Source organism: Entamoeba invadens (assembly GCF_000330505.1).
Source record: "Entamoeba invadens IP1 unplaced genomic scaffold scaff_1105074726715, whole genome shotgun sequence".
NCBI lineage: Eukaryota > Evosea > Mastigamoebida > Endamoebidae > Entamoeba > Entamoeba invadens.
The window spans coordinates 450636-463242 of NW_004440286.1; the positions used below are offsets into that span (position 1 = coordinate 450636).

General features: G+C 28.0%; 5 protein-coding genes across 5 annotated transcripts; all 5 read left to right on the forward strand.

Moving 5' to 3' along the window:
• Nucleotides 1-837, forward strand: EIN_488090 (hypothetical protein; the record flags this gene model as incomplete). The annotated part of the gene is made up of 1 exon (XM_004256010.1): nucleotides 1-837. One exon carries the CDS (start codon nucleotides 1-3, stop codon nucleotides 835-837), a length of 837 nt encoding a protein of 278 aa, XP_004256058.1.
• A 1337-nt stretch (nucleotides 838-2174) lies between these two features.
• On the forward strand, nucleotides 2175-4490 carry EIN_488100 (hypothetical protein; the record flags this gene model as incomplete). The annotated part of the gene is made up of 1 exon (XM_004256011.1): nucleotides 2175-4490. One exon carries the CDS (start codon nucleotides 2175-2177, stop codon nucleotides 4488-4490), a length of 2316 nt encoding a protein of 771 aa, XP_004256059.1.
• Nucleotides 4491-6213: 1723 nt separating this feature from the next.
• On the forward strand, nucleotides 6214-6882 carry EIN_488110 (hypothetical protein; the record flags this gene model as incomplete). The annotated part of the gene is made up of 1 exon (XM_004256012.1): nucleotides 6214-6882. The coding sequence occupies one exon, from the start codon at nucleotides 6214-6216 to the stop codon at nucleotides 6880-6882; it is 669 nt and encodes a 222-aa protein (XP_004256060.1).
• A 379-nt stretch (nucleotides 6883-7261) lies between these two features.
• Nucleotides 7262-8284, forward strand: EIN_488120 (hypothetical protein; the record flags this gene model as incomplete). The annotated part of the gene is made up of 1 exon (XM_004256013.1): nucleotides 7262-8284. The coding sequence occupies one exon, from the start codon at nucleotides 7262-7264 to the stop codon at nucleotides 8282-8284; it is 1023 nt and encodes a 340-aa protein (XP_004256061.1).
• Nucleotides 8285-10885: 2601 nt separating this feature from the next.
• EIN_488130 (hypothetical protein) lies at nucleotides 10886-11785 on the forward strand (the record flags this gene model as incomplete). Its single annotated transcript, XM_004256014.1, has 1 exon — nucleotides 10886-11785. The coding sequence occupies one exon, from the start codon at nucleotides 10886-10888 to the stop codon at nucleotides 11783-11785; it is 900 nt and encodes a 299-aa protein (XP_004256062.1).
• Nucleotides 11786-12607: the final 822 nt, after the last annotated feature.

A 12607-nucleotide genomic window follows, 5' to 3' on the forward strand; every position in this document is an offset into this window, starting at 1 on the left:
ATGAATATTGATCAATTTCCACCAACGGTGAAGACTTGGGTCAAGGTCTCTCAATCTTTTGAAAAGACAGACTCCATAATATCGTTTCATTGTATTGTGAAAGCTAAAGCAATAATAGACCAAACTATTAAATCGGACGAAGAGAAACAGAACTATTTAAATGTCTTAGATGTTTTTCAGAAAAAAGCCGAAGCAACGCCACAATTTATTGCTTTTAAAGAAACTGAAAAAAGCCCTGCCGAATATTTATATAAAAAAGCTGTAGCTCTTCTCCAATCCACAGATAAAACATTAAAACAAACGGGACCATCTCCCGATCTTTCAAAAATGTTTTTGGTCGTTTCATGCCTCTTGGAATTATACGAATTGTTTTTCCCCCTCAACGAAACGTCAAAGAAAATGCAACTCTACGCTAAAGTCAAGGCAGCCGAATGCGCCAAAACTCAACAAACCCCACAAACAGCTCAACTCGCACAAGCCGTTCCAAATTTAGAGACAACTACTCAGATTGTCGAAAACGAAAAGAAAAACCCAATTCACTACATCACTGAGGAAAAACCTATCGACAAACCAGTCGCTGAACAAACCGAAGAAAAATTCCCTTCCCAATTCGTCCAACCAATCAAAACTGTTCAAACACAACAAAAAGTGCCCGAACCCGTCACACTGCCCCGGGTCCAGGAAAACACACCAGAACAAGACATCAGTAAGCTGTCTTTGTTCGAGAAACAAACACTCGCAGAAAAGTACGTACAATCCGCGTTGTCATCGCTTGACTTCCAGGACGCTACTACTGCCGTGAAGTATATGCGAGCTGCTCTTGAAATGCTTGCTTAACATTTTCCATTTTATGGTTTATTTTACTATAATTTTATAATATCCTATTATTATTTATTAACAAACTATAAAGAACCATTTTCATGTTTTAAAAGAGTTTAATGTTAAATTTTAATTTATTATAAGTTGTTTTATTATAATTATCTATCATAATTGAGTTTATTGTTTTAGCACTAAAAGGTATAAGACATCTAATATTTTACTTTGTTCTTGTTAAATTTTTCATGTTTTTTTTTGATCAAATAAAAATGGTTTTAATATAATCAACATTAATGGAAAGACTTGTCAGAAACAATTCATAAAAAATGATCAAAAATTTCGTTTAGGCTATTAGTTTAATCTTGTTTTCTGAAGTTCTTGATGCTTTTTTTGTAAAATAATTCTCAAAGAAAAAAAAAGAGTGCCAATTTTCTGTGCACATTTTTGTTACAAATAATAGCCCAAAAACAAATAAAAATTGTTGTGTTACAAAATATATTGTATTATTAGTAATAGTAAAATAGTTTTATTATAATACAACAATATAATATTAATTATAAAACGAATAAACCAATGAAACAAAAAGAAGACAATAAGTTGGTTTTGTAAATGTTTTAGTAACGGTTTTGGCTATTTATGGTTATTAATCATTTGGGAATTATTTTTGTTTTTTTTGATAAAAAGTTAATGAAATAATTTACACTGTTTTGAAAATTATAATATTATAGTAAAATTATTTCTTATTATTAATTCTAATGTAATTTTTATAATTAAATCATATTAAATTATAAAAAAAATAATTAAATTTATTAAAAAATAGTATAATGAATGACTATTATTTTTCATACCCTTTACCCTATATATAGGGGTTTCTTAGTTATATTCTGGTTAATTTTGTTACAGAATCTTAATTTACAATACTTGAATTATCAAGAACTATATGGCATAGTTAAGTCAATATAATTCAATATATTATAATTAATAATTTTAATAATAAAAGAGAATACACAACTTTTGGTCGACAGTTGACTTGCATTTGTATTATTATCGCTACATCATTATAAATTATAAAAATATATATATTAATATTACAATTAAACTATGAACAACAATAAATAAATTATAAAAACCAAATTTGTTCAACTTATCCCATAACAGCGTTTCAACCATTTTTAAGGTACTTAAACTGTTAATGTTTATGAAAAAAAAGACGCAAAATCCAAACAATTTTAAAAAGAAGTAAAAAAACACCCCAAAAGTGTTTGCATTTTCAAAAAATTCCACAAGCGCTTCATTTCCGACTTTTTTCAAATACCAACTCTTTTTTTAATAAAAAATTTCCACCTCTTAAAATTCAAATGTTTTTTGTGTTACTGATCACCACATTCTTCCTAATTGTGAAGAGCTGCAACTTTGAAATGGATGTATATGGGTGTTTGACAGTTACAAAACCTGATTTATGTGTTGGGGAAGTAATTATCCCGAGCAGCTACTCATGTGTATCTGAATATGCATTTTTGAATCAAAACCTTCTTGAAAAAATCACATTTGAAACGACAAGTGCAGTTGTTTTAAAAAAGAACGCATTTTTGAATTGTACGTCACTTACAGACGTTCTTTTTAAAAACGATAAAATGCTCACCCTCTACGCAAATTGTTTTGAAAATTGCACTTCATTGGTCCACATTTCAGGGTTTTCAAAATATGGAGCGTATGGCGAACGGATCTTCAAAAATTGTGGATTTGTCGAATTCGACTTACATGGACTCGTGATCCTTCCTCTTGGGTTTCTCGAGCAGAATATTCATCTTGAGAAGTTGGTCAATGGAAACAGTGTAGTGACTTATGGCATCAAGTCTCTTTATAATTGTGAGAACTTGAAAACACTCCCCTTGTCTTCTTCGAATCAATACAACTTTGGCGACTCTGCATTTGAAGGGTGTACAAGTTTAACTGCTTTTCCAGCTGTCAAAAGTTTTGATATGGGTCTTCGAGTATTTGCGTACACTGGACTCACTGAATTTGATGTCATGGGAAAGAGCCAAATACCCGCTGGTACATTTTGTGGGTGCGTCAATTTACAAGCAGTGACAAACACTGAAAGTGTCACAACAATAGGCGACAATGCGTTTGAAGGTACTCAAATAGTGTCTCTTGAAGTCTCTTCAAATTTGCTTGATATTGGAAATGCGTCATTTAAAGACTGTGCTAAATTTAAAGGCTTTTCCAACGAAGTCAAAGTCTCAAACATAGGAGAATCCGCCTTCGAGAATTGCAAAGTCTTAGAACAATTTGACATCAATGGACTCGAGTCGATCTACAAAAACACATTCAAAAATTGTGTCTCATTAAAGAAGTTGTTAAACACCGACAACGCGAATTTGGTCGGTGAAAGTGCCTTTGAAAATTGCGTTCAACTGACACAAATAATTCTTTATACGGATAATGGTCGTAATCCAAATAAAATAGCATCAATGGAAATCGACACGGAAACTGCTTTTTCAAAAAAAGTTGTGAAACTCAGCCAAAGGTCATTTTTTGGATGTGAAAATTTGGAGACAATTACCGCAAATTTGTTCGTAACTTTTGCGCCAGAGGCGTTTTCGGGATGTTCAAAATTGCGAAGTGTGACGATTGAAAGCAGTTTTATATTGCCAGTCTCTTTGTTTGAAAATTGCACGTCATTAGAGTCTATTACAAACTCCGAAAAAGTTCGTGTTATCGGCGAAAAGTGTTTTTGTGGGTGTGAGGCACTTGTGTTACACAAATTACCAAAACTCAAAACCATTGGGAGGTTTGCATTTGAACGAACGACAAAGATGAGTGACGTTTCGTTATACAATTCACTTCAAGTAGTTGGACAAGAACCATTCAAAGATAGCGGACTCAAAACCATCTATTTTCATGGAAATAATGACGTTATATTTAGTGGTTTTCCATTGCAAAATATTTCTATTTATGTTAAAGAGGGTTACGTGTCAGAGACTTTTTGTGGCGAATTTGTGAAGAAGTTGAAGTGTTTAACGAGTGAATATATTAACATGGGGAAGTGTGAAAAATGTGCAGATGGGTATAGGACAGAAGATGGAGTCTCTGGAATTTGTGATATGAAAAATGAATGTGATAACATTAGTATGTCTTGTGAAGAGTGTGACACAACGCGATGTATAAAATGTGCTGATGGGTATTACACTGCAGAAGGAAAGTGTGTTTTGTGTAATTTGGAGAACTGTTCGTCATGTTTATCTGATACAAAATGTGATGTCTGTGATTTGGGGTATTTCTCACAACTTGGTGTTTGTGTAAAATGTGAGGAAAACTGTGCAAGTTGTGAAAAGGATGAGTGTTTCTTGTGTGTAAAAGGTGCATTCTATTTGGTTGATGGGAAATGCGAAAATTGTTCTTTGCATTGTACAAAATGTGGGTCAGCAACGGAGTGTGAATCTTGTGAAGAAAATTATGAAACAGTGAATGGGTATTGCAAATTGATCGATAACAATTCACAGACTTCTGGTTCAAAGTTTGATTCTTCATGTAATAGTGAAAGTAATACTAAGAGTGATGGCGTTGTCGAACATAGTAGCACAAATCAAGTTGACTCTTCGTCTGGAAGTTATCATTCAGTTTTAGGTTATACAACGATATTTGCTTTTATTATATTGATCTTGTGTTAATGTTGTTTTATTTTTATTTCTTTTTTGTTATTGTAGTGTTTCTATCATTGATTTAAAGACATTATCGCAACAATGCGATAAAGCGTATTAAAAATAGTTTCAATGTTAAAAAGACACAAATTGAAACTAATGGAAGTTAACAACGATCTTATTTTTTTGATAACAAATAAATGACATTACCAAAAACCCAAAATAAGCATTTAAATTATTTACACAATGGAGTCAGTCATGTATAATTAACAATATTTAAAGTTATAAACTTGTTTTACTTTGAAACCAAGTTGATTTGCACAATAACAAACATGCAAAAAGCACAGAATTTACAATAATTTTTTGATATATGTACTTACTTATTTCTCAATATTGAATTTATTTTTGTGTACCCATTATTGTTATCTAAATATAAATTGTAAACGTTTTGAGGATAATCCCAAAATAAGTCTTATTTGTATATAAAATTAGAATGTTTCAAACAAACAAAAACTTCTTTTTCATATTCATGACTTTCGAATTGGGAGCAAAAAGTCTGTTTCATCAATATGACGTTGGTGACAAGGGGTATTTAACACGTTTTGAATTTGTAGAGGCAATAAGGTCATATTTAGAAGTATCAAATGAATACGATAGACTCTTTGAGATGGTATTTGTCTACATTGATTCTAAGGGATTCTTGAATAAAAAAGAGAACAAAATGACAAAGAAAGAATTTACCATTGTAATAAAAGCTCTTCCAGAGACCCAAGATTCAAAGACAGAACGTTTAGCTGAGATGATATTTGGTCTTTGTGGTGTTAAAAAAGAAGGCTATTTAAATAAATATAAATTTGCAGTCTTCATTCAATCTGCTTCCGAACGAATCAAATTGAATCCAAGAGCCCACAGACTGTATTTCTCAACAGCAGACAAGAAAGTGACCGGTAAAGTTCATCTAAAAGAATTTCATACATGGCTCTTCACTGTTTTTTTGAAAAAGTTGGAATGAATAATAAATGTTGTTTATATTTTGTTATTTGTTTGTTATTTCACATTTAAAAACATTTATTTTGTATTGCCAAAATATTATTTTTTCAAAGAAAACAGACAATTACAATTATAATATTGTGAATTATTAATTATAGTAATTTTAATAAAATATGAAATTTTAACTTTGTTTTTATTGTGGCAATTTTGATGTCAATACTTCATAATATTAATGTTAATGACTTTTTTAATTAATTAAGTAACATGTTTTTAAAACTGTACACAAACAAATTATAACAAAGAGTTTATTTATTATCATTTTAAAATAAGATGAATAAGATTGTCTGTTGAATAATGAAACTTAATGAAGTTTTGTTTTTTAAATAAAAAAAAAACATATTTCATTTTTTTAAATAGAAATAGAAAATATCGTAACTTTTTGAAATTTATATAATTCTATTAAATTAGTAAATTTTAATTAAATTCAACCAAAATCAGTTTTCAATCATATTTGAAAACTTCAAAAAAATGAATCATTAAGTATTAATAAAACATATTTTTTAATCACACAATGACTCACAATATAGTTAGTAATTTTTTTATAAAAAAATGATTTTGCATAATGAGCGTGTTGTTTTACATTGTGAATTGGCAAAAATATTTATTCAACTGTAAATATAACGACTTAATTATAATACTTCATAATACACGTTGTCAATGACGTACAATGGAGTATATAATTTATTTCTATCTTCATATTTTAATGTCTGGCTTTGATAGGAATAAATTCCAACAACGCAGTGAAATGTTCAACTTCAATAAAAGATACAGAACGCAATTCCAGGTCTTTGTGCATTCAATTAAATGGGTTTGTGAACATAACACATTCAGTGCTTATGTTAATAATTTACAAGTCTTGTTTTGGGGCAATACTCTTCCAGCGGAAAATCAGTGCATAGAAATTTATGAATTTGTTCTGAACATACATCAGGCACCGTATGCACTTGTGACAAGTTATAAAATTGCGAACCATGTCATTGAACAATACACCAACAACGTGTTTTTCAAAAGGTTTGTTTTGAATAAAGTTAACATATTAATCCCACTTAAGAGATGTTTAAAATTGTCTGAAAAAATGTTACCACTTCCAGACAAAACTTTATTTGGATTCTGTGATGGGAAGACAGAATACTTATGCAGTCCAAAAGACTATACACATCACTATGTTCTTAATTTTCAATCACAAAAAAGAACCTCCAAGTTGTATGTTAGAGCTGACGACTTTGAACGATTCAACTTCGAACTTAATAAATATTATCTTATTTCCGACGTTGGAGCGATAACCAATTACGAAGACACATTCTATTTGAATGAGACTTCATTTTTGATCAAATGCGATGCTGAAGAGATTGCAAATTCGTACTCGTCTTAACAAACAATGAATATTACAATAATTGATTTGTTGTTTCTTCTTATTCTGTTCGAATCAATGTTTTAAATTCATTTCTATTCCTAATTATTTAATATTATTAATTAAAAAAAATATTATTAATTAAAAATTATTAGTTTTTTAATTCTAAATAACTAAATTGTTTCTATGATTAAATTAATAATTAATTTGATTTAAAATGTTAATTGTTTTTTAATTATATTTTTTAAAAATTATTGGTAATTTTAATTAGAATTGTAATAATTTTAATGATTTATTACTCAAATTATAAAAATAATTTAAAACATTTAAAAACTTGAATAGTATTTCTTTTAATTATATAATTAAAAAAAATTAGTATTGTAAAACTAATAAAAAATGGATGAAAAAGCTTGACAGTTACCACGTCATGGTAGTTTCAAATTACTTTGCAACTATTCAGGACTTCATTTCTCTTGAATTTGTTTGTAAAAAGTTCAGTGGAACGTTACAAAAATTTCATTATAACCCCATTTCACTCACCACAAACACAATAAAGTACTTTCCTAACATTGAGACACTTCACATTTACAATCCAGACGATGAGAAGTTTGAAAACACCACGTTTTTCCAAAGAGTAATTTGGTATCCGGTGCCTTACTTTGTATTTTCTGAACATCCACAGAATGTGTCTTTCAAGAAGGTCAAGATAACAAAAAATGATTCTAAGCTATTTTCAAAAACAAATTGCGAACTTCCGAACAACGTATATGTGTTATCTGAAAATGCATTTATCAACAACACACAAATTGTCACGATACACCTTCCCCAAACCCTTTTTAGTATAGGCAGCAATTGTTTCTATTGTTGTCCCAACCTCACTTCTCTAATTATTCCGGACCGCGTTTGTCTGATAGGGAATTACTGTTTTATGCGCTGTTCAAAATTGGAGTATTGTGCATTGTCATCTTCACTTAAAGAGCTTTCTCTTAGTCTTTTTGCTTCTTGTGATTCTCTGAAAGAGGTTATCATACCACAGAGTGTCACTTCCATTGGTGAAAATTGCTTCTTAAAATGTACTTCACTGACAAAAGTGTGCTTAACAGATTGTATAAAAGAAATTGGGCAGTACGCATTTGCGTCATGTGAAAAACTTGAGCACATTGTTTTGCCAACCCGTCTCGTTGAGATTAAAGCAGCCACGTTTTATAAATGTCGCGCACTTCGTGAGATAACAATTCCACAAAGTGTGACACGGATGGAGGATATTTGTTTTTCTCTTTGTGTCAATTTGGAGTCGGTTACACTTCCAAGTAACATCGTTTTTGTTGGTCACGAGCAATTTTGGAATTGTGGAAAATTACCTAAAACCGATGAAAAGAAGAAAGAAACGTTATTGGGTAAAATGCGTCATTTATTCCATTGACCGCAAAGTCTAAAATATAATACTCATATAGTTAAAAAGAATAGAAAAGTAACTATCCGTTTAATTCGCCTTTACTTTATGTATGTGAGTGAAAACAATAGAGATCTATTGTTCTATGTCTTTATTTATTCATCATCATAACTATTTATTAATTTGTGTTAATCAAAAATTAATAAACTAAATCAAAAAAGTTAGTTGTAAATTATTGTTTGTAGTTTGGTTTAAGGTTGATGTTCAAGCTTAAGTTCAAAATGTTTGTTAATTATGAAAGGTATTTACAGTTTGTTAAATAAAGTCGGAAACTTTATACAGTCAAACTTTAGAGTTGTATCAAAGTACTATCTTTAAAAAGTACGTTCTCATTAATGAGAATTTTAACTTAACAAACCTTAAAAAAAACTAAAAAGAAGAATCAAATTATAGTCGGGTGATAAAGGGGGTTAATTTGGGACAGAAGTAGTTAATTTGAGTAAAAAACTATAAAATATAATTTCTTTAACCATAAAAGTATTAGAAGGGTTTTTTCAATTAACTACTTTGAAAATAATAAAAGAAAACCATAACTATCTATTTTTGATATTATTCAATCTTTGAAAACAATGGAAGAAGAAGAGAAAGGAACCCTTGATGAAATAACCACAGGCAATCAACATAAAAAAGCAATTTAAATACAAGAAACCAGTTTAAAAACTGTATTTCAATATATATTCATGATGTATATGGTTAAAATGCCAGAGTTTAATGAATTAACAACAGTGTCAATTTTTGAAAGTGTCAGGGAATCACTGAAAAATCATCATTTGTTATTTCAATCTTTCAATCTTTCGTTGTTGAACCATTTCCATTGAGAAAAGATAAGAGAAAGACCATTTTAACATAAAAACAATTGGAGTTGAAAAAGAGCAGAAAAGAAATGAAACAAAGGAAAAAACAAAGGAAAAATTCTTTAACAAAACAAGTTTCAGACAAACCATAAAAAGTGCTGCGTTTTAGACTTCCACATTTTTTAAGTGAACAAATTGAGGTGTTTTTGTTTATTTTTGAAATAGAAATTTATAATTATTCAATTTATAATCATTTAAAATAAAAAACGATAATTTATATTATTATTTTAATTTTATGTTTATTTTGACCTTTAAATAGATTTTTTAAAAATTATAGTTTCAAAATTATATTTATCAAAATTAACTACCTTTGTCCCTTTTTAATGCCATTTATCCCCCGACTATATAGTTTTTTGTATTAATAATTAATAATTAATTATAATTATTTTAAAATAAGAAAAAGACAAGCATTTGTGAAGTTGTTTTTTTTTATTATTTTAATTTGATATTCAAATTATTTTTTTATTTTTTGTTGAAAAATGATATTAAATTTTTATGTTACTGTCAAGATGTTTGGTTGTATATAGATTAAATTTTAATGTATTCATTTGCATAAATTGATGTGATAAAGAAATATTAAATTTTAATTATATTTTATATGTATTGTTGTAAAAATCATTCTTTTTTATTAAAAAGGTTGAAATATTTTTTTGGTATAAATTAAGTTTTTTTGACGTTTTTAAAACAACAATAAAATACACATTTCAAATACACGATAATTTAATTTATATTATTAGTTTTTAACCACAAACAATAATCGCTATAAAAACAACATAATTTATAATATGGTTTGTTTAGTTTTAAATGTCTTTTATCAAATTGAAGAGTGTTCTTAACACCCTAAATAACCAAAATTCAAAATGAATAAAAACGGTAGATCTTGAGTAAATGAAATTTATTTTTATATTTTAAAAATTAATCATGTGCATAACATTACACAAACAACCAAAAATGTCTGTGTATCCATGTTTAAAACACATCGCTTGAGTGATCATATTGAATAGATTTATTTTTAATAATTTTAATTAAAAATATAGTAAAACCTTAAAATGTTTTATTGTGGTATGAAAATAGTTTTGAATGTATCATATCCCGAATTACAGATCATATTTACACGTTTATTATTTTTTATACGTAAAAAGGAATGTTGCTACGATTGGTAGCTTCTATTAAATAATAATAATTATTTGATTTGCATGTTTTTATAAGTAAATCGTGTTTAAAACATTGTTATTTTGGCTTTTTTGAGTTTAGAATATAAAACAACATGAAAATAAACATATCAAAATTAAATAATTAGACGAAAAACAAACAACACTAAACAACATGCTTTTCGTTGGATTTTCGACATAATGAACTATAAAACATTTAAAATTACTCTTGCAAAATTAAATAAAGTCGAGCTAATGTTTAAAGTACACTCTTATACACAATATAATATCAAAAAACACATAAATGTGTACTTTTTATTTATTATTCCATTATTAATACACTTCTTTTTGTAACTTAATAATTCTTTATAAAAAATTTAATATAAATAATTTAAAAACTTTAATCTATTAAAAAAGAACAAATTTACTATGTTAATTATTTCCTACCCAAAAATGTTAAAAAAAATATGGGTCAATTTGTTAAAAGGTACATTCTATTTTTCGACTTTAAAACAACCAACTTATGATTAATATCTACTTGTGTGTAACTGAACTCACAATAAAGAATGACAAGGCTTGATTCTTATAGTCTTATGGTCGTTGCTAAGTACTTTAGAACGTGTGAAGACTTTGAAAATGTCCAATGTGTTTGTCGGAAGTTCAGAGAGACTACTGAAAAGTTCCATTTCAATCCAATTCCTTTGGCAAAGAAAACCAGAGCATTATTTCCTAAACTTGAAACACTTCACTTATACGATGCGTCGTCTGAGAAGTTTGATGATGAGGACTTCTTCTCCAAAATCTTTTGGTATCAGGTTGACTATCAAACGTACAAAATATTTATGAAAGCAAATGACTCAAAACCAGTGAAGACAAAAAATTCCGAACTTTTGTTTATGAACGTAAAATACACAACAAAAGATCAAAAGAAATTTGGCATTGATATTCCACCAGTGGTAACTTTATTAGGAGAAGAATGTTTTAGTTATTGCGACACTTTGACTTCCGTTGTTCTCTCAAATAGTGTGAAGTCTATTGGAAGACAGTGTTTTTTCCATTGTGTGAATTTGTTAAATGCCAAACTACCAGAGAGCGTCAGTTCAATTGGGTTTGGGGCTTTCAGTTACTGTTACAAACTCTCAGAGATAACAATGCCACGTTATATGAAATCAATTGGTAATTATTGTTTTGATGGGTGTAAAGAGTTGAAAAAAATAACAATTCCAAATGGCGTCGAAGTCATCCACAAAAAATGTTTTAACAACTGTAAAAGTCTCAGAGAAATTAATATACCCCAAGGCTTGAAAGAACTTGAAGAAGGAGCTTTTTATGGATGTAAAGAAATTACTAACCTTGGCTTTGTGACGAAAGTAATAAAATTTGGAAAGGGCTGCTTCGGGGAGACTAGTGTTTTTAGTTGGGGAAATCAAATTCCCAATACTGCCTTTGTTCGTATTGAAATATAATCTATTTTTAATGACTATTTCATACAAAGGAAAACAAATAAAAACCACTTTAATAACACACAATGAAAATAATTATTGGAAATAAAGTGTTTGAATAATCAAAAACCACAAAAATTGATATTTAATGTGTTATAATTTTAAAAGTAAATATTGGTGTAAACAAAGGTAGTTTAACAAAACTTTAAATGTTATTTGTTTTTACTATTTAATAGTTCCGTTTAAAAACAACACAATCGATTTTTCAAAAAAAAAACAAATTTTTTTTAATGAAAAAAACAATGTTTTGATTTTTAATATGATTTATTTGTTTAAAATTAGTGATTATATTTTCTTATAAATAAATAATATTGATATTATAGATAATAATACATAATTCATTTTTATTTCAACTTTACTTGTTATAAAAAGTATTATATTAAATAATACAATATTTTATTAAAAAAAATAATTAGAGTTTGGTTTAATTAATCTAAACAAGATAAAATATCCAAAAAATGCACATCAAAAGAAGCTTCTGTCTTGGACTGTTCAAATAAATGAACGTTTTTTTAAATAGAAAAAAGTATGAAGAAAAAGAACAAAACAATGAAGATTATTATAATAAATAAATAATTAAAATATAATATTTAAATGGTAAATAACTTAATGATTTAAATGATATAATATCTTTTGAACCTCTGTCTTTCGTATAGTAAATTATAATTTTTATAACTACAAAAATAACTAAAATAATTAACAATCGATCATTTTTTTTTGAAAAAAAAATAAAAATAAAGGTCGATTTTGTGAATGTTTGTACAAAACACTTCCCGAAAATCAGAT